Source organism: Strongylocentrotus purpuratus, unplaced genomic scaffold, assembly GCF_000002235.5.
Source record: "Strongylocentrotus purpuratus isolate Spur 01 unplaced genomic scaffold, Spur_5.0 spur5_scaffold_1, whole genome shotgun sequence".
NCBI lineage: Eukaryota > Metazoa > Echinodermata > Echinoidea > Camarodonta > Strongylocentrotidae > Strongylocentrotus > Strongylocentrotus purpuratus.
Window position 1 is genome coordinate 5,264,835 of NW_022145594.1, and position 22,510 is coordinate 5,287,344.

At 38.2% G+C, this 22,510-nt stretch overlaps 2 protein-coding genes across 2 annotated transcripts; one reads left to right on the top strand and one right to left on the bottom strand.

Moving 5' to 3' along the window:
- Positions 1–404: 404 nt before the first annotated feature.
- Positions 405–7,133, bottom strand: LOC100891003. The gene is made up of 5 exons (XM_003730468.1): positions 7,083–7,133; positions 3,601–5,329; positions 1,875–2,164; positions 953–1,267; positions 405–410 (listed from the first exon to the last, which is right to left on the bottom strand). Exons 1-5 carry the CDS (start codon positions 7,131–7,133, stop codon positions 405–407), a joined length of 2,391 nt encoding a protein of 796 aa, XP_003730516.1.
- Positions 7,086–18,510, top strand: LOC764863 (glucose-6-phosphate isomerase). Its single transcript, XM_030977557.1, has 13 exons — positions 7,086–7,425; positions 8,166–8,256; positions 9,354–9,542; positions 10,311–10,394; positions 11,061–11,204; positions 11,837–11,953; positions 13,519–13,572; positions 14,070–14,294; positions 15,012–15,174; positions 15,903–15,979; positions 16,410–16,538; positions 17,307–17,449; positions 18,236–18,510. Exons 1-13 carry the CDS (start codon positions 7,298–7,300, stop codon positions 18,357–18,359), a joined length of 1,668 nt encoding a protein of 555 aa, XP_030833417.1. The 5' UTR covers positions 7,086–7,297; the 3' UTR covers positions 18,360–18,510.
- The last annotated feature ends 4,000 nt before the right edge of the window (positions 18,511–22,510 follow it).

Here is a 22,510-nt window from a genome sequence, read left to right on the forward strand (position 1 = left end):
TTTAGTTTCATGATACAAAAAAAACTGTCTTATCAAAGAGGAATAATTTTTTCTTTTAAATGATAAGTTATCATATTGAATTAATAATTACCTCAAAAGCAACCACACATTTGTAAACCAACGGGATAGAACAATACTTATTATCACAATTGTTTCGTTTTTTAACTGACTATAACGTGTGTTCTTTTCTTCTTCTTTTATTTTTTTATTTTTTTATTTATTTTTTTTTTTTTTTGGGGGGGGGGGGCGAATGTAATAAAATAGAAGATATTCGTCGACATTTTTGCAAATGTTTTTAGCATTTTTTTTAATGAATTTTTTTTCGAATACTAATCTAGAACTACCTCTATATAGATACATAGGCCTATGTGGTAGATTTAAGGTCCATTAAAAGAAACATATGCCTACATCTTTCAATGCATAGAACAGTGGAAACATATTAAATACAATCGTTACCAGCCTTCTTTTCCAAATTTGGACAATATTGCTTCTGAAGATTAATTTCACTTCCTCTAATTTCGTCCACGAATATGCTATGTGACTACCAAACCATCTGCTGAGTTTCGTCCTAATGTGGAACATCATAATCGCCGTTTTATAATGATCCCCCTGTAAACCCATTACTATCATCGATACACAGCACGAGGAAGACATGCACACTGTCAGGCATGATATTGCCTGGTCATTCAATAGGATCGTCGCCTGGATCGTCGTTTTTGATACGTTTTGCATCACTTGGCATAAGATATCCATCCATGTCTATATCTTCCAGTGGTGAGGAAAAACTATTTTGTGCATTACCTAGCGGCTCATCTTCTCCACTTTTAGTTTTACTTGGAAGAAGATATCCGTCAAGATCTAAATCTTTTTCTATCGTAAATTTGTTGTATACAGTGTTCATAACCATATTACCGTGTTGATTATTTTGTGTAATAATTTGCACAGGACCTACTGGCTCACATGTTTTATCATGGCAGATTGCTCTTGATACTGTCGCTGTATCATCTTGTGGTAACGTATCCGTGTCCTTATTTTCAACGTGGAGGCTATAAGCATCAATTTGTGCATCCTTGTTCGTTGAAGCTGTCTTGTTTCTAGGAGTCATGTCCATATAGTCGTGGGTGTTGTCATCTATTCTGGTCTGTTGTGCAGAAATCTGCTCCTCATCCGTCCTAAACCGCTGGTTCTGGCAGGGCTCTTTCATCGTACTAACTTTACTCAACCTTGTTAACCGTCGTTCTGGGAGTTTTGGAGGAGCATTCAGATCCTGATAAGTAGAGGCAACAAACCTGTCCCGGTTTAATCCTGTGTCGTTAACATCCATGTAAATATCATTTTCTAAGTTCGATCTTGCCCGTGACTTGATGGCCCTACGCACACAATATGCAAGTGTTGCTACGATGAAGATGATTGAAAGCAGTATGAAAAGCCCGGTATTACAATCTTCACTTGTAGATTTTGAAAGGGGTTGTTCGGCGTTGATGTTTGACCAGATTCATTGGTTTTAATTGTGTTGCTTGTTTCACCGGTTACAAATAACGTCATGAGATCTAAATGAGAATTGGAGCACGAATATAAATGAAATTTGGAATGAAAATGGATTTAAGGAGCTGGACTTCCAAAATGTTTTCCACAACAGGAACGAGAATACTTTAAATTTTTATCCCCAAAACGTGTGTTCAACCATTTTGCAAATCAATACAAAATTCCATTGTAGTTTAAGGTCAGCAACTCTAAGAAATCTTTACATCTCGTGGTAAAAACTTCCAAGGAAAACAGGAACAAAAGTAGTTAATTCTTTATCGTAAATGTTACACTTAATACCGATAAATACATTTAGAATGCAATTCCATACCTTTTTGGATGCAAATAACGCTGGCATCCTCATTATGGGCACAGTTGTGCACACCAATGCCGTCATGATCGCAACGTTTAACGTCAGTTTCTGTCCCTTGGCACTGAACTTCATCGAGGAAGATGCTCCCAGATCCTTTACCGAATCGAGCACCAAGTGGAGCGTCAAAGGCTCCATCAAAGCCTAACATTCTGCAAACAACCTCGGCGTCCTTGAGATCCCAGGAATCGTCGCAGACAGTTCCCCAGGAGCCATCGTGTAGAATCTCTACTCTACCTTCAGCGTCATTAGTTCCACCGATTAGACGAACTAGAAAGGTAATACGAATATTGTTAACAGATTGGAAAAACAAGATTACCTATGAGTAGGTCATTTTGCAAGCACTTTTACAAGTCAACGTTAATTTGTAGGTAATAGTATGCTTACGTTTTTGTTATCCAGCCATAAGTCATATGTTTCGACAGACATGTCATCGAAATTTATGACATTAGAAATACATTTTTTTAGCTACTGCACTTTTTCGTATTATTGTATCACAAATTTTGAAAGGTAATATTTCAGAAGATGTATATCAGTCTTTTGCAACTGTTGGAGAGAAAGCAGAAACATATTTACATGAAAAAATATCATTTACTATAAGAAGAATCTTATAGTAAACTTTCAGATCCTCAACAGGTAGCCGAAAACCTTTCAAGATACGCATCATGTGTAGCCTCATGCTTGCCGCCCTGACCATTTCTGTGACATGATATGACCATTTTAAGTCCTCCTGTACAAACACACCCAAAAGCTTAACTAGTTGTACTTCACTTATGTCCAGGTCGCCAATTTTTACTTTTGGGACGGTTGCCTGGTTTCTCATGAACTGAATGTTCATGACGACACATGTGCTAGGGTTCAGTTTCATCAACCAAAGACTTGGAAGACCAGCTGACAGGTCTCAACAGGGAGAGCAAACGTATTGGCCTAACTATGCACAAAGAGAAAACTAAATATATGACTAATTATGACACAGATGAAAACATCGAGATAGAAGGTCGAACGTTAGAGAGAGTGAGCAATTACAAGTATCTGGGACAAACTTTGAAAATGGAGGACACCACAAAAGAAGAAGTTATGATGAGAGTAAAAGCAGGATGGATGAACTTTGGAAGATACAAAGACATGTTGACCGATAAAAACATACCCATGTCACTAAGAAGAAGAATGTTCAACCAATGCATTCTAACAACTATGACATATGGATCAGAAACATGGTCATTGACAAAGGATCTAGAACAGAAGCTTGTGACTACTCAAAGAGCTATGGAGAGAAAGATGTCGCATTTATCTCTGCGAGACAAAATCAACCACAAAGTCATACGCCAGAAAACAAAGGTTAAAGACATCATGGAGAAAGTAAGAGAATCAAAGTGGAGATGGGCAGGGCATGTAGCAAGACTGCAGGACAATAGATGGACAAATCGTTTAACAGAATGGCAACCAAGGGTGGGAAAGAGAAGAAGAGGAAGGCAGAAGAGAAGATGGAGAGATGACCTAACATCATACATGGGAACGGCCGCTTGGACCAGGACAGCTAGAGACAGAAGAGAATGGAAATTTCATGAGGAGGGCTTTGTCCAACGTCTGGATGAACTATAGCCTGATAGATAGATAGATAGATAGTTTCATGCTATTGTCTTTGGTCCATTTCTCAAGTTCATTTATCACTTCTTGGATTTTGGGTTGGTCCGTTGCCTTCCTACATTCAAGCAGGGAGAGGTCGTCGACGTATTTCCAACACTGAACATCACTGTCCTTGAACACGTCGTTGATAATGCAGAGAAAGATAAGCGGCCCAAGTCGAGTGCCCTGTGGGGCACCTGCCGAGATCTCCATCCAGTCAGAGAGCTGTGACATGTAGCGCACACATTGTTCTCGATTGGAAAGGAAGCTGGAAATCCATGCCACCAAAGACGGGGATGCCCCCATTTCGAGTAGTTTACTAACCGCTAGTCCATGATCTATCCTGTCGAAAGGTTTGCTGAAATCTGTAGCTACCAGTGTTGTGACCGTTTTTGGATTTTCGGCATTCCGATAGATGGTATTTAGTACATCTATCAGATAGTGTGTAGTCGAGTAGCCTTTCCTATTGCCGTACTGTGACTTGTCAATCGCAGATCCAATGTCACCCACCAGCCACTTTGAGATGGATTTCACCAGGATCTTTGCGAAATGATCTGTGAGCGATATCGGTCTCAAGTCTCCTATGGTGGGTTTGGAGGCTTTGGGGATAGGTACCACAATTGCACGTTTCCAGCGGTGTGGCACCACCGATTCTCTGACAGATTCATTGAAAATGGCCGTAAGAGGGCTGCTCAGTTCTAACGCAAATTCGGAAATGATCCGAGCTGGGATGCTATCTGGACCGGGAGCTTTCCGTCTGTTAAGATGTTGCAATTCCCAGTAGACATCCCAAGGTTTAATTTCAGGCAGCGGCAGAGCAGGGAGATAGGTTGGGAGATCAGTCAGATCGAGTCTATCGATGTCTTCAGCTATGCTGACGAAGAACCTGTTGATCGTGTTAGCAATAGCAGCGAGGTCTGACTCGTCGATCCCTTCGACCTCAATGGCAGGTGGGCTGGGCTTATTTCCCGCCATTGATTTGATGTTCTTGTGCCACTGAGATGGATTGCTCTCCTTCATCTTACGCACGCGTCCGACATAGAACTCAGATTTTGCCCCTTTGATTAGTTTAATTACTTTGTTCCTCAGTCCTTTCCATTTGTTCGAACCTGCTATGAAAGCCTGCTGACGTGCACCAATAAGCGCTTTGATCTTAGGGGAAATCCATGGTTTGTCATTGTCGTGGCATTTGACAACAACTAAGGGGAAATACTCGTCAATCAATGGCAGAAGTGTGGAATAGAACGTATCGCACTTGTCGTTCGTGTTCTCGGCTTGATAAACTGGAGACCAATCATAGTTCTGGAGAATCTGTCCAAATTCGCGAATAGCACTGTCTTTGATTGGTCTTGCAATCCGAGTTCTTGTGCGATTGGGCTTCGGTGAGTATTGGGTAGGGATCCAGGAAACCGCAAGGTGGTCGCTTGAGCCCAATGGGGGTAGAGTTGTTAGGGAATTATAGTAGACTGACATATTGGTGACTATCTTGTCCAGAATCTGGTCACCTCTTGTTGGTACACTGACAACTTGTCGGAACCCCCTGTTTGCGGTTAGCGTCGAGATGTCTAACTCATTGTAGTCCCCCAACAAAATGAAACCCGTCTCTGGATGTGTAGATGCAATGGCGTCCATCGAGTGCAGCAAATGGTCGATCAGGGTGTCAGCAGTCGCGGCATTAGGAGGATGATATATTGCCGCAACCACCACTGTGGAAACAGAGCGGGGAAGTCTTTTTGGCTGGAGCTTGATCCACACCACCTCAAGGTCATCAGGGACGGCCACACTTGACGTTGGCTCAGGTTTCAGGAACTGTCGTGCATATTATTGTTTAAAGATTGATGTTTAGGATATCGATTGGCTTAATACAACATGTATCGCTGTATATTGTATAAGTGGAAGTTATCAGATTTCTTAGAGACAATCAATATTCTTTAGTCTATATTTCTTGTCTTGTATATAGTTCATGATTATTCTTCTCTGTTTCTATGTCATATCATGGGTAGTGTAAGCATAATAATAGTGCATTAATAGGTGAATCATGCAGATAGCAGTAATGATTGATAAGCTCGTTTTCCTAAAACGATAGTTACACCTGAGAATATATATGTGCTGTGTGCTAGCTTGAAGGATACAACATAGGTCTATGTTATATTATATTTCTATAAATCTGAGAGGATAATAGATAAGCATTTTGATGATTCGATATACAATGAAGTTCATAATACCTTTAGAGTTAGAGGGTATTACGAATCACCATATTAGTTAGGAATATAAATCATTATCTGTATATGTTACTAGGTTAGTGTCTATTCGATTCGATAATGAAACTGTATTAATAATTATGTAAATATAAGTTAAATAGGAACTCGTTAATACATTGTGTTATCAATGTTAAGTTTATTATAGGAGACTGAATAACCTCGGGGTTACAGTATCTTGATATATATATGTCTAAACTCAACATATTTATATTATTATTTTGTATACATTCATGTGTTTGATTATTTGTCTAAATAAAAGAATTCTGCTATTACTTTTACCAAGAAATAACGCGTGTCTGTCTTTTCTCTTCATTTAAAGGGTCGAGGCGGGCTACATAAGTAAAGTGAAAATATTAGCACGGGAGGATTGTGTATCCATGGACCAGCTACTAGACATGTCTACAGCATGTCCCTGGTGTATCCGCTATCAGACAGCCTCGATCACCGAGGCTATACAGTTTCCACTTGTGTTACCCTACCTGTTGACCAGGTGAGCATTAAAGTTTTTCAACTGAGAATTCGGCATACATGTTTGATTTCTTAGAGCAGTGAATTACGTTGGGTGATTACAAAGGACTAATGATTGATTGCTCGAAGGATGTTCGATTGAGTCATGCTGTGCTCAGATGTTTGAGGTGACCGATTGCAAGTCGACGGACGAATGATTGGTGCTACGCCCTGTGTGAGCAGTGCTAGTGAACTCCAGCCATCAAGCTAGGTCCGGTCATATATTGTGACACACGAACGGAAAGCGCCTGGCCGGACACGAGCATCCTGACAAGTACTCCGTGTCAGCATAGTCAGCCAAGGTGGCTACACTGTATCCGCTACCAGACAGCCTCACCGAGGCTATACATAATACAGTTTGCACTTGTGTTACCCTACCTGTTGACCAGGTGAGCATTACAGTTTTTCAACTGAGAATTTGGCATTCATGTTTGATTTCTTAGAGCAGTGAATTACGTTGGGTGATTACAAAGGGACTAATGATTGATTGCTCGAAGGATGTTCGATTGAGTCATGCTGTGCTCAGATGTTTGAGGTGACCGATTGCAAGTCGACGGACGAATGATTGGTGCTACGCCCTGTGTGAGCAGTGCTAGTGAACTCCAGCCATCAAGCTAGGTCCGGTCATATATTGTGACACACGAACGGAAAGCGCCTGGCCGGACACGAGCATCCTGACAAGTACTCCGTGTCAGCATGGAGTTACTAGTCAGCCAAGGTGGCTACACTGTATCCGCTACCAGACAGCCTCACCGAGGCTATACATAATACAGTTTGCACTTGTGTTACCCTACCTGTTGACCAAGTGAGCATTGCATTTTTTCAACTGAGAATTCGGCATTCATGTTTGATTTCTTAGAGCAGTGAATTACGTTGGGTGATTACAAAGGGACTAATGATTGATTGCTCGTCACAGTATATTGTTTTATTTGCCCGTAGACCTGGTTAGCTCCCGTCTCTGTTGAAATACTTCCGCCTATTTGTCTGTGATTTCTGCTAAATTTCCATCATGGCTGCTACCTTTTTGACTGACGATCCAGCATATAAAGAACTCAAGGCATGCTATGACCGAGTCGGAAGCAAATTGAACCTCAATCAGCTGATGAAATCCGATCCAAAACGGTTTGAAAAATACAGGTAAATCTCTTTCTATTTTCACTGCTCCGCACGAACGAACGGCATTCAGCTGACATTCCCCGGTCCAGAGCATTTAAAGACTTCTGTGGCCAGTTTAAATTGATTAAACAAATTGATTAATTGTCACACTTCCTGCCACGCCCACATTTTGGAATGGTCATGTTTTGTGCATCATCATCATCACCCAGTTTAAAGATATAAACTCTACCCTTTTTTGTTAAGTTTAAAACAAATGGTACTGATATTTTGTTAAACTAAAAAAGTGAGATTGTTTTGCAGTGATACAATGTTTATTCGCTTTTATTTAATATATCTGAAACACACTTGAATGGATAAAAACCTGTTAGATTTAAAGACTTCTGTGGCCAGTTTAAATTGATTAAACAAATTTATTAATTGTCACACCCCCTGCCACGCCCACATTTTGGAATGGTCATTTTTTGTGCATCATCATCATCACCCAGTTTAAAGATATAAACTCTACCCATTTTTTAAAAGTTTAAAACAAATTGTAGTGATATTTTGTTAAACTAAAAAAGTGAGATTGTATTGCAGTGATACAATATTTATTCGCTTACCTTTTCACTTATTTTTGTTAAAGAGTGGTTTTTCAGTTTTTCCAGAACCTGTAATTTTGTATAGGATGTTCCAGAAATAAATCATAGTTTCTACTCCAATGTATTTTTCTCACTGTCATCCTCTCTGGATCGACTACCTTGTGCCTCAATTTTTTTCTTCAGCCGTACTATTCCGACTCCAGATGGAGACTTCCTCCTTGATTTTTCCAAGAATCTTGTGGATGATGAAGTCTTTGGTTTCCTGCTGAAGCTGGTAAGCTAGTTCATCCATCAAAAGCAGGATGCTTTAAAACTATTTAGGGTAACTTAGTTCCATACTAACTAAATACTAACTTTTGTTTGTTAGGCAGGGCTCGACTCTAGCAGGCGCTCAGTACACAAACCCTAAAAGTATGATCTGGAACCTTTATGAAAAAAATGAGCCCTGTGATAAATATTTCAAGATATTGTCAAAAATGAAGATTCAATTACATGTATGTTGTGCTATTTGTATATATCTTTAAATCTGAAGCTACCAAAGTTGCTAGGAAGTGATGTAGGAGCTTTTTAATTTCTGCAGGTCACAGAGCATTTACTTTGTAATTACTTTTTTCCCCTTAAAAAAACCTATTTATAATATTTAAACTGAACAAATAAGCACTATACAAGAACCCACTATTATTTATAATTATCATTATTATTATATTTACTTGAGTGAGTGACATAAGATACTTTCTGTTTTTATAGAATAATGATGTAATGAATACTGAAAAGATACATGTACAGTACAAGGTAACAAAAAGCATGCACAGATGTATATAAAAAAAACAAAAATTAGAGGGACCAATAATAACGACATGAAAGAAGAGGCAGTAATAATAGAAGACAACTAAAGCAATCTCTTTTTACAAAGCAATCTCTTTTTACATTTACATGTAATTATCACAATTGTGGTACTTGCAGAATGTTTTGACTAATGACAAACACACAGACCCAACAAATAGGCTAGATCATAGTTACCCGGTAGCTTTGATACATATGACCCCCAAATATCCACAGATCTTTTACACATGGAGACGTACCACTTAATGCGTTTTAGAATAATCACTGCCAAAGTGATGGAGCTGCTTCATGAAATACCCTCTTGAGAAGAATACTTCCACCTGTTTATCACAGAATGTACCATTGATGAATAAATAAATAATGATTGCATAACTTTCATGAGCGCGAATCCATTATTTGTCTCGCACTCTCAATTGGGGTTTTACAACTTTGGTACAAATGACTTCATCTGCCCAGGCTCAGATTGTATCTACAAACTGGCTCATTTTTTAAAAACCTATCCCTACCGATATTATCCTTTCCTTGTAGGCTAAAGCTCGAGACCTGGAGGGAGCTCGAGATCGTATGTTTGGAGGAGAGAAGATCAACTTTACGGAGGACCGGGCTGTGCTCCATGTTGCCCTACGTAACCGTTCTAACACTCCTATCCTGTTCAATGGCAAGGACGTGATGACAGATGTCAATGAGGTCCTTTGTCGTGTCAGGAAATTTACTGAGGTAAAAAAGTTATTATAGAGTGTGTCTGGCTTGAAACTTGTGAATGCTATCAAAACTTTGACAGCCACAAGATTTTTAGAAAAGCCAGAGCTGTGTAGAGACCTTTGATAAGCTTGTAATGTGTAAAAGCCTATCCGCACTAGTTTGGCCAGGAGGGATTAGACCTCCCTGCATGGTCACTGGCAGTTGGTTATCAAAAGAACATATATCCCTTATAAGTCTGAAAGCAGTAATAACATACTTGAGAACCATGACATTGCAAATTCAAGTCCAGTTGGGTAGTAGTATAGTACTAAACTTTGTTCATTCGTAGGGTTCAAAACATGAGAGTATATCTTCCTTTTAAAGTATGAAAGAAGTTTACTTGAGAACCATGACATTGAAAATTCAAGCCCAAGGCTTCATGCACTTTAGAGTTTGTCTAATGTTGAATGACAAATATTGGTTCAGAGTAAACAAAACCATTGTATTCCTATTCTAAGGTGAAAAAAATATTGATTGACAATGTAAACAATTATTATTTAGACTAGATGAATTGTCCTCTTTCTCTCTAACCAGTTATATCTGCCACTCTCCCCCAGGTGAAGTAAATGGGTACCATGTAGGAAGAATTTCCCTGGAGGTTTTAGAACCTTCTGGTGGCTCAGCTTCAGCTGGGGTAATAAGATGATATGCAGGAGAGTATAGTAATATAGTAGCTGTGTTGTATCAATGGATGTGTTATTATTATTTATTATTATATGTATATTATTCTTTATGTTTCCTTAGTCTGTTCGTAGCGGCGAGTGGAAAGGATTCTCAGGCAAGGCAATCACTGACGCTGTCAACATCGGTATCGGAGGATCAGATCTCGTAAGTCAATCTGCTATTACTATTAGGCATATGAATAATTTTATTAGTACACAATGCTTCAATTGGAGATCTTTTTTTTGCATCTGATGTACAAACTCCAAAAATATTAAGGATGTTCAAATAAAACGATTCAAAACCAGTCCTCTAATAAAACAAGGAGTTAAACTTTCTTCCTAAATCCAAACACTCAATTGATTAAATTTAACTTATAAGCCATATATTTTCTGTGTTTTGCCTGTAATGAATGAAGAAATATTAGGCAGATAAAGTTTGCTTGTTTGTCTTTCAGAGATTACATAATCATTTTGCTGAGAATTCTCCTATCTTTAGTAGTGATTCGATGAGTGTCACACCACCACAACGAAGCTACATTATTGAAACTGTTTAAAGTACTATTTAACAAAAGAAGGAACATGAATCTGTAGTTTGAACAATTTTGTTAACTTGATATTTTTTCTTCATTTATTTCATTCTCGATAAAAAAAAAAATTCTCATAATTTGAAAATGAAATGGGGAACTGCATAAATAAAGCCCTTAGGTCTAGTACAATCATGGTTCCCCAATATACAAACACATTATATGGTAATGATCATCAACAAACAAAAACAAATATATAACACAATGAAGTTGTGTTTATAATTATGGGTAATATTGTCTGTGTATAGGGTCCAGTGATGGTGACAGAAGCCCTGAAACCATTTGGAGGACCACTCAAGGTTCACTTTGTATCAAACATCGATGGAACCCATCTTGCTGAGGTGTTGAAAAAGGTTAACTCTGAGACAACCATCTTTATTATAGCATCAAAGGTAGATTTCTCTCATTATTATTCTTGTGGTTATCACCTAAGAAAGCCATCGCAGGTCAGAGAAAGAGTCTACTTTTCTTATTATCTAGAAACTTAAAAGGTTAGTTACAGTTAAATTACTTTTAACAATTTTCTCTGATTTTGACTCTTTCTGCTCATGTATTAAGTGTAACTCCAAGCATTCTGGATCAAAATGTAATGCAAAAAGCATCACTAAAACTAAATGAGGCAATATGCTTCTGTGACGTAAAAGAAAATCAATTATTTACACTTGTTGTATGTGATGTTGTGTGCCAAGTATTAAAGTGATGAAATCAAAGTTCTTGTTTGTAAATGATCAGACTCGTACTTCTGATCTAAATTATGACCCATTGCTGACCCTTACTTCAAATATTCCCTTTTCCATTACTGGTAACTGTGGTAAGTTTTTGTTTGTAATATGTTTTCCAGTGCTGCCATTTCACAACACCAGTTTCCATAAGTGTTAAAACAAGATGTGCCACATACCATGTCATATTGCATCAAACAACCAGTACTTCTACTGTCACAGACTTGTATGTATTACATTATGCACACAGTAAGCATTCCCTCTGGTATTTGGCTCCTCTTCTTGTTGATCTCTCCTCCTTTCAGACGTTCACCACCCAGGAGACGATTACCAACGCTACCTCAGCTAAGAACTGGTTCTTGGAGACGGCCAAGGACCCTGCCCATGTCGCCAAGCACTTCGTCGCCCTCTCCACCAATGCTGTAAGTACAGTTCGTTCGTTCGTTCGTGCAAAGAATATCAGGGAGTACATCATCTACATAGGAAGATCCTTATTAAGCCAACATATTGTCTCATCATCGAGCTCGCGAAGTCCGGAAGCGCCGTGGGGGGATTTGTAGATCGGACAAACATCGATGACATGGTCCATAGTTTGGATCTCTCCACATGCGCAGTTTGGTGATGATTCAGCTCCAATTTTATGTAGAAAATGTTGTGTACGGCCAACTCCAGTTCTGATACGGTTTAGGTTGACCCAGGCTTTTCTTGGGAGTCATGTTGCTGCCTACACGTATGGCGACCCTGTTACGACACTTGCCAAAAACGACATCTGTCAACTAAAGCAACACTTTGAAGTCTATCATCGCGATCTTAAGTACAGTGAAACCTGTCTATAAAGACCACCCAAGAGAAACAAGAAAAGTGGTCATTATACGCAGGTGGTCTTTATTTATATGTTCCTTTAGTACATGTTTCAGTGAGAAACCATTTTCAAGGGAAACAAGAAAGTGGTTTTTCTATACAGGTGGTCACTGAAGCAGGTTTGACTGACATAGTCAAACCTGCTTTACTCTGCATGCTTACCCTCAACTATTACCTTTGCAAACTGGTGGGTCGTGTCCTTGAAGCCCCCGGAGGAAGCCATTTCCCAGTGGGTTTTATATGACTTTGATATAAGCCAATACAAAGACTACACAAACAGTGTTCCATTCAAGTAACATTTATCAAAATTTAGCTCTAGAAAACTGATTCCTAGGGCCATGCTTGTAAGAAATTGTTGCTGTTATGTTTCTTGTTACAAGGCATATTTCATCTTCAGAGCAAGAAGGGCATTGTCCCTGTGCTCAGGTATAGGAGTCAATGCTCATCTGGCTCCAAACAGATGATTTTGAAATATTAAAAACTAAATCTAGAAAAGGAGACCTGTCTCCCAGAACCAACTGCTGCCTATTCATTTTGTTGTTTAATTTTTGTTAAATAATCCCAATTCCGTTGAAATTGGTATCAAAATGTAGATAATTTAATTCTCTTTCATATGGCTTGATATTCATGGTGGCTTAAGGTTTCCTTAAAATATTATTCACAATCTTTTTTTGTCAAAAGGGCCTCTTTTTTGGATGCCCCCTCCCATTTAGGGGTGTTCACTACAAATTAATATATCAAAATGTAGATAATTTAATTCTCTTTCATATGGCTTCAAATTCATGGTGGCTTAAGGTTTCCTTAAAATATTATTCACAATTTTTTTATTGTCAAAAGGGGGTCTTTTTTGGATGCCCCCTCCCATTTAGGGGTGTTCGCTACAAATTAAAAAAACATCTCTGAATTGTTGTGTATTATGCTAAAATCTTTCGAATGAACAAGGTGTGCTTAGTTTGTGTGGTAGTGGCAGGCAACTCAAAAACTAAGTATGATATTTGACTTTGGTCCTCCGCTTTAATAGTAGGGAAAATAAGATGAATAATTTCCCTTATTTGCCAAGGTCTGTAAAGCACCATGTGCAAATATACAGTTGATATTACAAACTATTTTCGTTTTCTTTTTATAGGAGAAGGTTTCAGCCTTTGGCATTGACAAGAACAACATGTTTGGATTATGGAATGTGAGTATATCATAAGGTTCAATATACCATGTAAATAAGTCGCTGCAGTGTAGCACCCTTGTGTTAATATTGATTGACATTAACCACCATTGAGATATTGCTGAAATCACACAGCCAAAGATAGAGGATATTTCGAGTTGTTTTTGATTATTTGTGTTGCCTTTTAATTCAGAATTGCCATTTGCTGCTAGACAGGATTTGTTAGTATCATTGCCATGGAAACACTTTCTAAAGTTCTATTGAATCGACTTATGTGAGGTTGACTGTATTTATCAATACCACAGAAGCAATAGTAGTTGTGAATATTTGAATTGCTAATGATCTCTCTCTCTCTCTCTCTCCCTCCCTCTCTCCAATTATTACTTTTATCTCCCTATGTCCTTGGAAACATAGTATCAGGTGCTTTATACGTGTTGCATATTAGTAATATTATTATTGTTGTTGTTATTATTACTATGTGCTGTTAGATATCCTTGTACTTTGCTTTCATTTCCTAGTGGGTTAATGGACGCTATTCTCTCTGGTCCGCCATCGGCACCTCTATCGCCCTCTATGTCGGCATGGATAACTTTGAGAAGCTCCTGGAAGGGGCTCATTTTGCGGACAATCATTTCCGTACCGCTCCCCTGGACAAGAATCTCCCAGTCATCATGGGCATGCTAGGAGTGTGGTATTCCAACTTCTTTGGAGCGGAGACTCATGCCCTACTCCCGTATGATCAGGTATGTCAGATTTCATGCGATGGAGTTGAATTGTATGATACCAATGGAGATTTTGTTTCTTGATTTTGTGACTTTGTGACATTGTTGATGACTTTGTTGTCAGCATTATCGACTTAATTTTTCAACAATGATTATGTTTTTGGGTTGTCCGTCCAAACGTCCCGTTCTTGTGATCGCATTATCTCGTTATTTCAAGAACCGATCGATGGATTCCTGCCAAACTTAGGTCATGTATGTATTTGGCAGAGCTAATGAACTGATTACATGTATATGAAAAATAGCGTGTAATCATGATATTCTGAGAACCTGTTAATAGATTACAACCAAACTTGACTTTGAAAAATTGCTCTATGACGGAGGCATCATTTTAGACTGCGCGCAGTCGAACATCCATCTAGTTAAAAGCTTTTTTGAGATCTCTCTGAATGTTTTTAATGTTCTATCAGTATCATATTGATATGAGATATTCAAGAAAATTGTCCATATCATGAATCATGATTAAAGTGTTGTTGTTTACCTACCATTCCCGTAATATATATTTCCATTATAACAAAATGAAAAATGAATATATGTTTGAAGCCTCATAATTACATTATTTGTCCTTACCAGTATTTACAGTATACCATTTTGACAGGGTAAATCTTGTCTATCATTTAGTTTTACTGTCAGTACTTAAAAACTCTTAACCTAGATATTATATTTGTATATCTCCCACAGTACTTGCATCGCTTTGCAGCTTACTTCCAGCAAGGCGACATGGAATCTAACGGGAAGTATGTGACCCGTGATGGTCGCCGTGTAGCCTACTCTACCGGTCCTATCGTCTGGGGAGAACCAGGAACTAATGGACAACATGCCTTCTATCAACTCATTCATCAAGGTCAGCCATCAGTTTTAAAGCCCCACTGCACTACTTATAGCTACGTGCGCCCTCTATATAGCAAACAATGCCTAATCTATGACCATTGGTCCCCCACGATCCTCTTTTTCTTACCTGTATGTTAGTTCAGAGCTGAGTCAATGAGAAAGCTACCTGTCAGTGACCATACAGGGAGGTCTAATTCCTCCTGGCAAAACTAGTGCAGATGGGCTTTAATGTTTTGTTGCTTTCGTGTTGGATGAAGGCATGCTTCCTGGCTGTGGACGGAGTTCCACACTAACTTTTGTTAGAGGGGGCCCAGATTGAGATTTTTAGGGTCATATTGTGCATGAGCTCCATGTCAGGGGCCGTATTCAATTCAGTATTTTACCTAGCAGAATGAAGAATACCAAAGTTTATTTTTAAGCTACATACTGTAATAATTCTGATACCACCAATAAATTAAATAATCCGGATTTATTAAACATCTAATACATGTACAGAAAATGGAATTACCCAGGTCATCGGATTTAGGCTCGCCTGGCCCTAATGTATGCACATTCTCCACTCCCTGAGTAGCATTCCAGCCATTTTTCAGACACTCATAATGCAGAGCAAACTACAATGACTAACGCATCCTCCTTGGTACCCAGTAAACACCTGAGCGGAGAGAAGCAATGTAGATTAAATGTCTTGCTCAAGGACATTAAAACAATTGAAATTACTTCTTTTTCCTTTTTTTCTCTTAGGTACTCGCATTATCCCAGCTGATTTCATCGCTCCTGTAGAGACTCATAACCCTGTCCAGGGAGGGTTACATCATGAGGTTAGACTCTAAACATTAAGTTATCTTGGTTTCACAGCCGATAAAGGCCCTGTGTGAGTGAATTGTTTCTACAACTAGATAAAACCCTGTCGGAGAACATGATTTTTTTTGGTAATCCTCATTTACATCCATGTCCATCTTAACTATTTCAGCAAGGTTGTATTCATATTATCTGTGCATTTAATTTTAGTTTTGTTTACATTTTATTTTCCTGTAGATATAAGGGCCCTAAACACAAGTTTTGTTACCCTTAATCATCAGATTCATCATAGACTTTGAAAGTAAAGTGGTGCATTGTGACTACTATTCTTATGTTAGAGGGGGGGGGGGGGAAGGGTTGTTTTTGCTGTTGTTGTTTTGGTGATGAATGGATTAAAGTCAGAAATATACAGTGACTTAATAAAGTATTTCATATTTGCCTTTATCTTAGATCCTAATGGCTAACTTCTTAGCCCAGACTGAGGCTCTGATGACAGGCAAAACTAAAGAGGAAGCAGAGAAAGAGCTGGTGGCTTCTGGGATGTCCGCTGAAAATATTAAACTCATTCTGCCCCACAAGGTAGGTTACGTATCTAGATGTTTCCTTAAAGTGTACCAATCACTCAAAAAAGTTGTATTTTGTTTGTTAGGGTTTTGATTTAAAGCTTACCTGCCGTAGTTTATAGGAGGGATTAGACCGCCCTGCAAGGTCACTGGACAGGTGGTTATCTCATCAACTCAGCTCTCAGTTAGCATCAGAAAAAGAGGATCATGGGGGACCAATGGTCACCGATTAGGCATTGTTTGTTATATATAGAGGGCGCAAGTAGCTACAAGTAGTGCAGTGGGCCTTTAACTATACTATATTAAAAATATTATCTTCAAATATCACTACTTTAAAGATATATTTGCAAGTTTCAATACACTCTCAATCAACAAATAATCGACTTGTGAGTAGACTACTTGAATAGCTTCCTTGAATAGAAAATGGCCAACACTTGTGTTACATAACTTTATAATAATTTCCATACACCATTTATTTTCGTACATAAAAAATATGCTGGATTGCTGGTCTTTCGTGGCTGAAATACTGCTTTTGGTTTTGGTAAATTTTATAACCGTGTAAACACACAGATAAACTGGCCGTGTACACAGAGAAAAAATTACACGCTAACTCACAGCACTAGTAGTATTAACCCAGAGTTTAAGTGAGGGAGTTGACTAGTGTTGGAAATTGACTCCGGAGGCACTCTAGCTTGCCAGAGCATAGTCTGTACAAAAAACTTTTGCATGTTAACTTGAATAGAACTCATACCTCATTCCTGTATATGTTCTTGAATTGTATCAGGTATTTGAAGGCAACCGTCCAACCAACTCCATCATGTTCCAGAAACTAACACCGTTCACACTCGGCGTACTGCTTGCTACGTATGAACACAAGATCTTCACCCAAGGAATCATATGGAATATCAACTCATATGACCAGTGGGGGTAAGTCCATCAATGGGAATATCAACTCATATAACCAGTCACTATGAACGTGACTGACAAAGAAAGCGGACAAAATATACAGTTTCTCAGGTAGACAAAGGAACATCCCTCACTGCTATTATGTAAAAATGTGTAGAACAGGTGAATATGCATGTGGCACCTGTTCTACACATTTTTACATAATAGCAGTGGAGGGATGTTCTTTTGTCTACCTGAGGAACTGTATATTTTGTCCGCTTTCTTTGTCAGTCACGTTCATAGTGAGTGGGGGTAAGTCCATCAACAGGAATATCAACTCATATGACCAGTGGGGGTAGGTCCATCAATGGGAATATCAACTCATATGACCAATGGGGTAAGTCCATCAATGGGAATATCAACTTATATGACCAATGGGGTAAGTCCATCAATGGGAATATCAACTTATATGACCAATGGGGTAAGTCCATCAATGGGAATATCAACTTATATGACCAGTGGGGGTAGGTCCATCAATTGGAATATCAACTTATATGACGAAGCAAGTCCTCCAATCAATTGTAAGTTTGCAGTCTCCTATCTCGTATGTACATAGTTGTGACTGATATCAATCGCAAATAAGTTGTGATTGATATCAACTCTTTGTAAGACGGGCGCCCAGTGGGGGTAAGTCTACCATTGGACCAGTGGGGTAAGTGGGGGCATTATTTAAAATGATGGATAGCTGACATCTGAGACACCACAATGTTGAATCCCCATTCATACATCATTTCTTCTCCCCCCCCCCCCCCCCGTTGTTGCCTATAGTGTTGAGCTCGGTAAGCAACTGGCCAAGATCATTCAACCAGAGCTCAAAGACTTCAACCCAGTATCCTCCCATGACTCTTCAACCAACGGCCTTATCAACTTCATCAAGACCCACAGGAAGTAAGCAAGAGAGGTTCAGTGGTCAGAGGTCAATGACCTTCCTGTATTACTTACCGAGCGCAATGTGCTCCAATAGATAGAAACTAATCAATCTTAATAATAGAATCAGTATCTTGGTGAAAGTTTCTTTACGTAAGGTTTACTAACATGTACATGTATTAATAATAATAATATTTACTTTTTATATAGCGCTTAATACAAATGTCTCTAAGCGCTTTACAAATATATACTATTACCCCGGTCATTGGATTCAGTGCTTGCCCGCACACACTGTGTGCACAATCTCCACTCCCTGGGGAGCATTCCAGCCGGGCGTTACTTGACGCTCACAAGCTGTTTGACCGACAATAACGGTCGCATCCTACCGGGTACCCATTTAACACCTGGGTGGAGAGTAGCAAGTGCAGGTTATTATCTTGCCAAAGGATTTTAGTGCTATAAACCTAAGCCTCGTTCAGATTTGATGCGGTACACCTTCACGTTTTTTTTTTAATCACGTAAGTGTAATATGCTTCACATTTCTGTATCTTATAACACAGAGCTCATTGAATCCATGCAAGCCCTTTGTTGCATGCAGTCGCTGTTCATTTACACGTTTAAAAAAAAAAATCACAGCGGCTTTTTTGCTGTGGTTTACCGCCCCATATCTGAACAAGCTGTAAGAGTATTTAGAGGATGTGCATGAAGTTTGATGTACCTCTTCTGCTGTAGGTCATATTCAAATTTGAATGACAAAGTATAGAAATTTCCACCTGTTAGTTCATAAATAGTTGAAGATTATACATTTTGCATTATAAGCACAAAGATAATATCTACTTATTATGAGCAACCCAGGGATATATTTCACTTTACAACTGTTAAGCAATAGAATACAGTGTACATTTATATGTTTGTGAATGGTTATGGTATGTATGTTTGTGAATGGTTATAGTATGTAGAACATACATGTATGTTTACTGTCCCAAGTTACTTGAAATACGTACAGATTATCATGATACATCCAAACCATGTAATGTGTTAGAATTGTTGATTTGAAATTTAAAAGAAATTTTTAATCATAGAAATAATTCTGTGTTTCTGAATGAAAGAAATATCATAGTGGCTGAAACTCTATTAACTGAATTGCTGGGTAAAAAAATGCACAACTGCCAAATATTTTCTTGGTTTTCAGAAACCTGCCGAACAATCTCAGCTCCCAACTTTAATGTGAATTAGATTCACCCCTCAAGAAACTCAAAGGTAATATATATGCAATTCCAATGGTCTTGAGAATAAATTACTTATTATAGTTTTGTGAGTTGTTAATTTCTGTGTAAAAGCTTGAATGTTTGTGCTCTCCTATAGATGAAAGTTCATTTAATGATATATTGTCTCACAATTATCAAAACAAAATCAGTACTTCCTACTTTTTTGTTTATCTCTTTGTAAAAGAGAATATTTGCTAGTTTGTTTTGTAGAAAATACCAAAGTGGTATACAGAGAGAAAGAGATATATTTATGTTCAGTTGTTTCAAAAATAACTTATTTTTGTAAGTGTATTGTTCTGGTGTATGTACAGCTGTATAAGGGTTCCAATATATATATATAGATCTATGATTTATTTATGGAGCGTATTAATTTTGTTTATTCCACACTGGATGTGTAACTGTTACTTATTCAAATAATCACATTTTGCTGTAGGATATTGTTTAGTTATTTTCAGCCAAATCTGAGTTATGTATCAATAGATGTCTGAACCTTGATAAAAAAACGAGTTTCAGTCAATCATTCATACAATACGATGGGTGCTATTATAGTTGTTTGAATCATGTTAACAAGTGTATTAGAAGCAAAGTCAATATTTGCCGTAAATGATTCACGGGTACGTACATTGTTTTGAAGATTGTTTAGCAGACATTAGTAAACAAGTAATTAGGGTTTGGGCTTCTTTTAAACATTATTTTGTATTAAACTCAGTCGAGCAACACTTTCATGTGCAGTATTCAAATAGTCAAAGCGGACATACAAAGTTTTTGAAAGTATGGTATGTAATAACACATGGCATAGAAAAAAGCATGATGCAAGGTTTACATTGCTTTTCCAGTGATTATTGGTTCAATGAACATGCTCACATGATGTCAAAAAAAGATTGATGTTGTGCTTTGATAGATAGGAGAATGTTCATGCTGTGCTTTCCTTTAATGTCTCTCTGAATAATTAAATAAAGTGATGGAATATTGAAGTAATGCTTGAAATAGAAGTACATTTTCAATTTGTTGATATACCCAGAAGGTCTGCCATTACGTTTGCTTGTTACAATCATTGATAAGACATAATCATTGCCAATGCATGGTATATATATGCATAGCCTCAAACACTGAGGAGATGATAATAAATGTCTCTTAAAGATTTTAAAGACTTAATCATGTTTAGGACCTTAAAATTAGTTTCACCTTGGTAGCCATAATAAAGAAAATGAAAGCTTATAATCAGAGATTTCGAAATGTTAAACACCCACCCCCTTGAAAAAATCCTGCGTACGCCACTGTTTACCTGATCCTTCCAACACCCCCCCCCCTGACTAAATTATTTCAACGCCCCTGGCATTATGGGTGATAAAATGGGTGTTTTTTGTTCTGTAAAAGCTTTGCCTGGACTTTATTTTATGTTAAAGCAATTGCATGTTTTCATAATTTTAGTTGTATAGTTTTTGTTAAAAATGAAAATAGATGTTTATTTCTGCATAAGAAGTAAAAGAGAAATAAATTGTTTTTGTTGAAATCTCTCAAATTGCCTATCGGATAGTTTTCTTCTCTTCTTCTACTACATTTGTTATCTTTGCTGCTGTTTCTTCATTTTTCTCCTTTCCCTCTCTGACACTCAGCGTCTCTCTTTCTATTCTGTTTCCCGCTTTCTCACTATTTATATTTTTATTGAAAAGAAACTTTTAGGGCATGATATAAATATATTATTTGTTAGTAAGATCATACAAAGAGAGAGATATAAAAAAAAAATAGAGAGAGAAGGACAGAGGGAGTGAGATTATATAAAGAAATAGAGGGGGAATGAAAAAAGACAGAAAGAGGAAGAGAGAAAATGAGCGATGACTTTAAAAAAAAAAAAGGGTCACAGTGAGCGAAAGAAAGAATGTAGACTGAGATGGGGAACCTTGATGAAAGAGAAAAAGACAAAGCGAAAGCAAATGTGGAGAAGAAAAAACTACTTTAATTAGACAAAATGAAACAAAAATAGGTATTGCATGTACGGGGTTAAATTAATATGCAATAATCGAAAGAAGCGGTGAGAGACAGAAAATAACTGCTGACAGAATTCGTGTAATATCTTCAATATTCATCATGACAACAATGCATTGGTTTAACAACAGTTATTCTTGCTCTACTCCTCTGGCTCTCACCACCCCATTCCCTTCTCCTAACCGGTGCACGTAATCTCTCCCCTATCCAAACACTTTCCTTCCCCCTCTCACTGTTTATAGTTGTTCTTGACTGCCCCTCTCACTTTTTTCCTACCCATTTCTTTCCTTTATCTGTTTCTGTTTCCATCTTTGATCGATCTGAATGCTTCGCTCTCACTCTATACCATAGTCACTTTACCCCCTTCTTTTCTCTCTCTCTCTTTCTCTCTCTCTTTCTCTCTCTCTCTATCTCTCTCTCTCTCTCTCTCACATCACTTGCTCTCTCTCTCTCTCTCTCTCTTTCTCTCGCTCTCTCTCTCTCTTTATATTTCTCTCTCTGGAAATGTACTGTATTAGGAAGGACCTAATTTCTAGTGAAACATTAATCTGTACCAGTGTTAAAAAATGGTTTTCATGGAGCTAATCAAGACCAGACATATGTAATTTTACAAAGATATTGTGCTGCACAAAGCAATCCTTCCGTAAATTGGTGCCTGTTGTTTTGTGCAAAATTGCAATCGTGGCAAACGAGCTCCTGTCACAGGGGTGGAGATAGCAAGCGAAGTCTTAACAATTAATGTCTATCATGGATGTGTACATGCACGCGCGCACACACGCACACACACATACACAGTCGTCGTGATACCAATAGAGGACATCCCTATCCCCCTCTCTCTCTCTTTCACTCTCTCTCTCTCTCTCTCTATCTCTCTCTCTCTCTCACACCACTTGCTCTCTGCATGTGCCCTCTGTCCTCGCAT

Bases quoted from the DNA above. Each gene is read 5' to 3' on its own strand.
- LOC100891003 (XM_003730468.1), bottom strand. From the start codon at position 7,133: ATGAATGCCGAATTCTCAGTTGAAAAAATGCAATGCTCACTTGGTCAA. The intron at 5,330-7,082 runs GTAGGGTAACAC...TATGCACGACAG, and splicing joins AATGCTCACTTGGTCAACAG to TTCCTGAAACCTGAGCCAAC. The intron at 2,165-3,600 runs GTAGGAAGGCAA...TTACCTTTCTAG, and splicing joins CGACCTCTCCCTGCTTGAAT to TTCGTCTAATCGGTGGAACT.
- LOC764863 (XM_030977557.1), top strand. From the start codon at position 7,298: ATGGCTGCTACCTTTTTGACTGACGATCCAGCATATAAAGAACTCAAG. The intron at 14,295-15,011 runs GTATGTCAGATT...TATCTCCCACAG, and splicing joins CCCTACTCCCGTATGATCAG to TACTTGCATCGCTTTGCAGC. The intron at 15,175-15,902 runs GTCAGCCATCAG...TTTTTCTCTTAG, and splicing joins CTATCAACTCATTCATCAAG to GTACTCGCATTATCCCAGCT.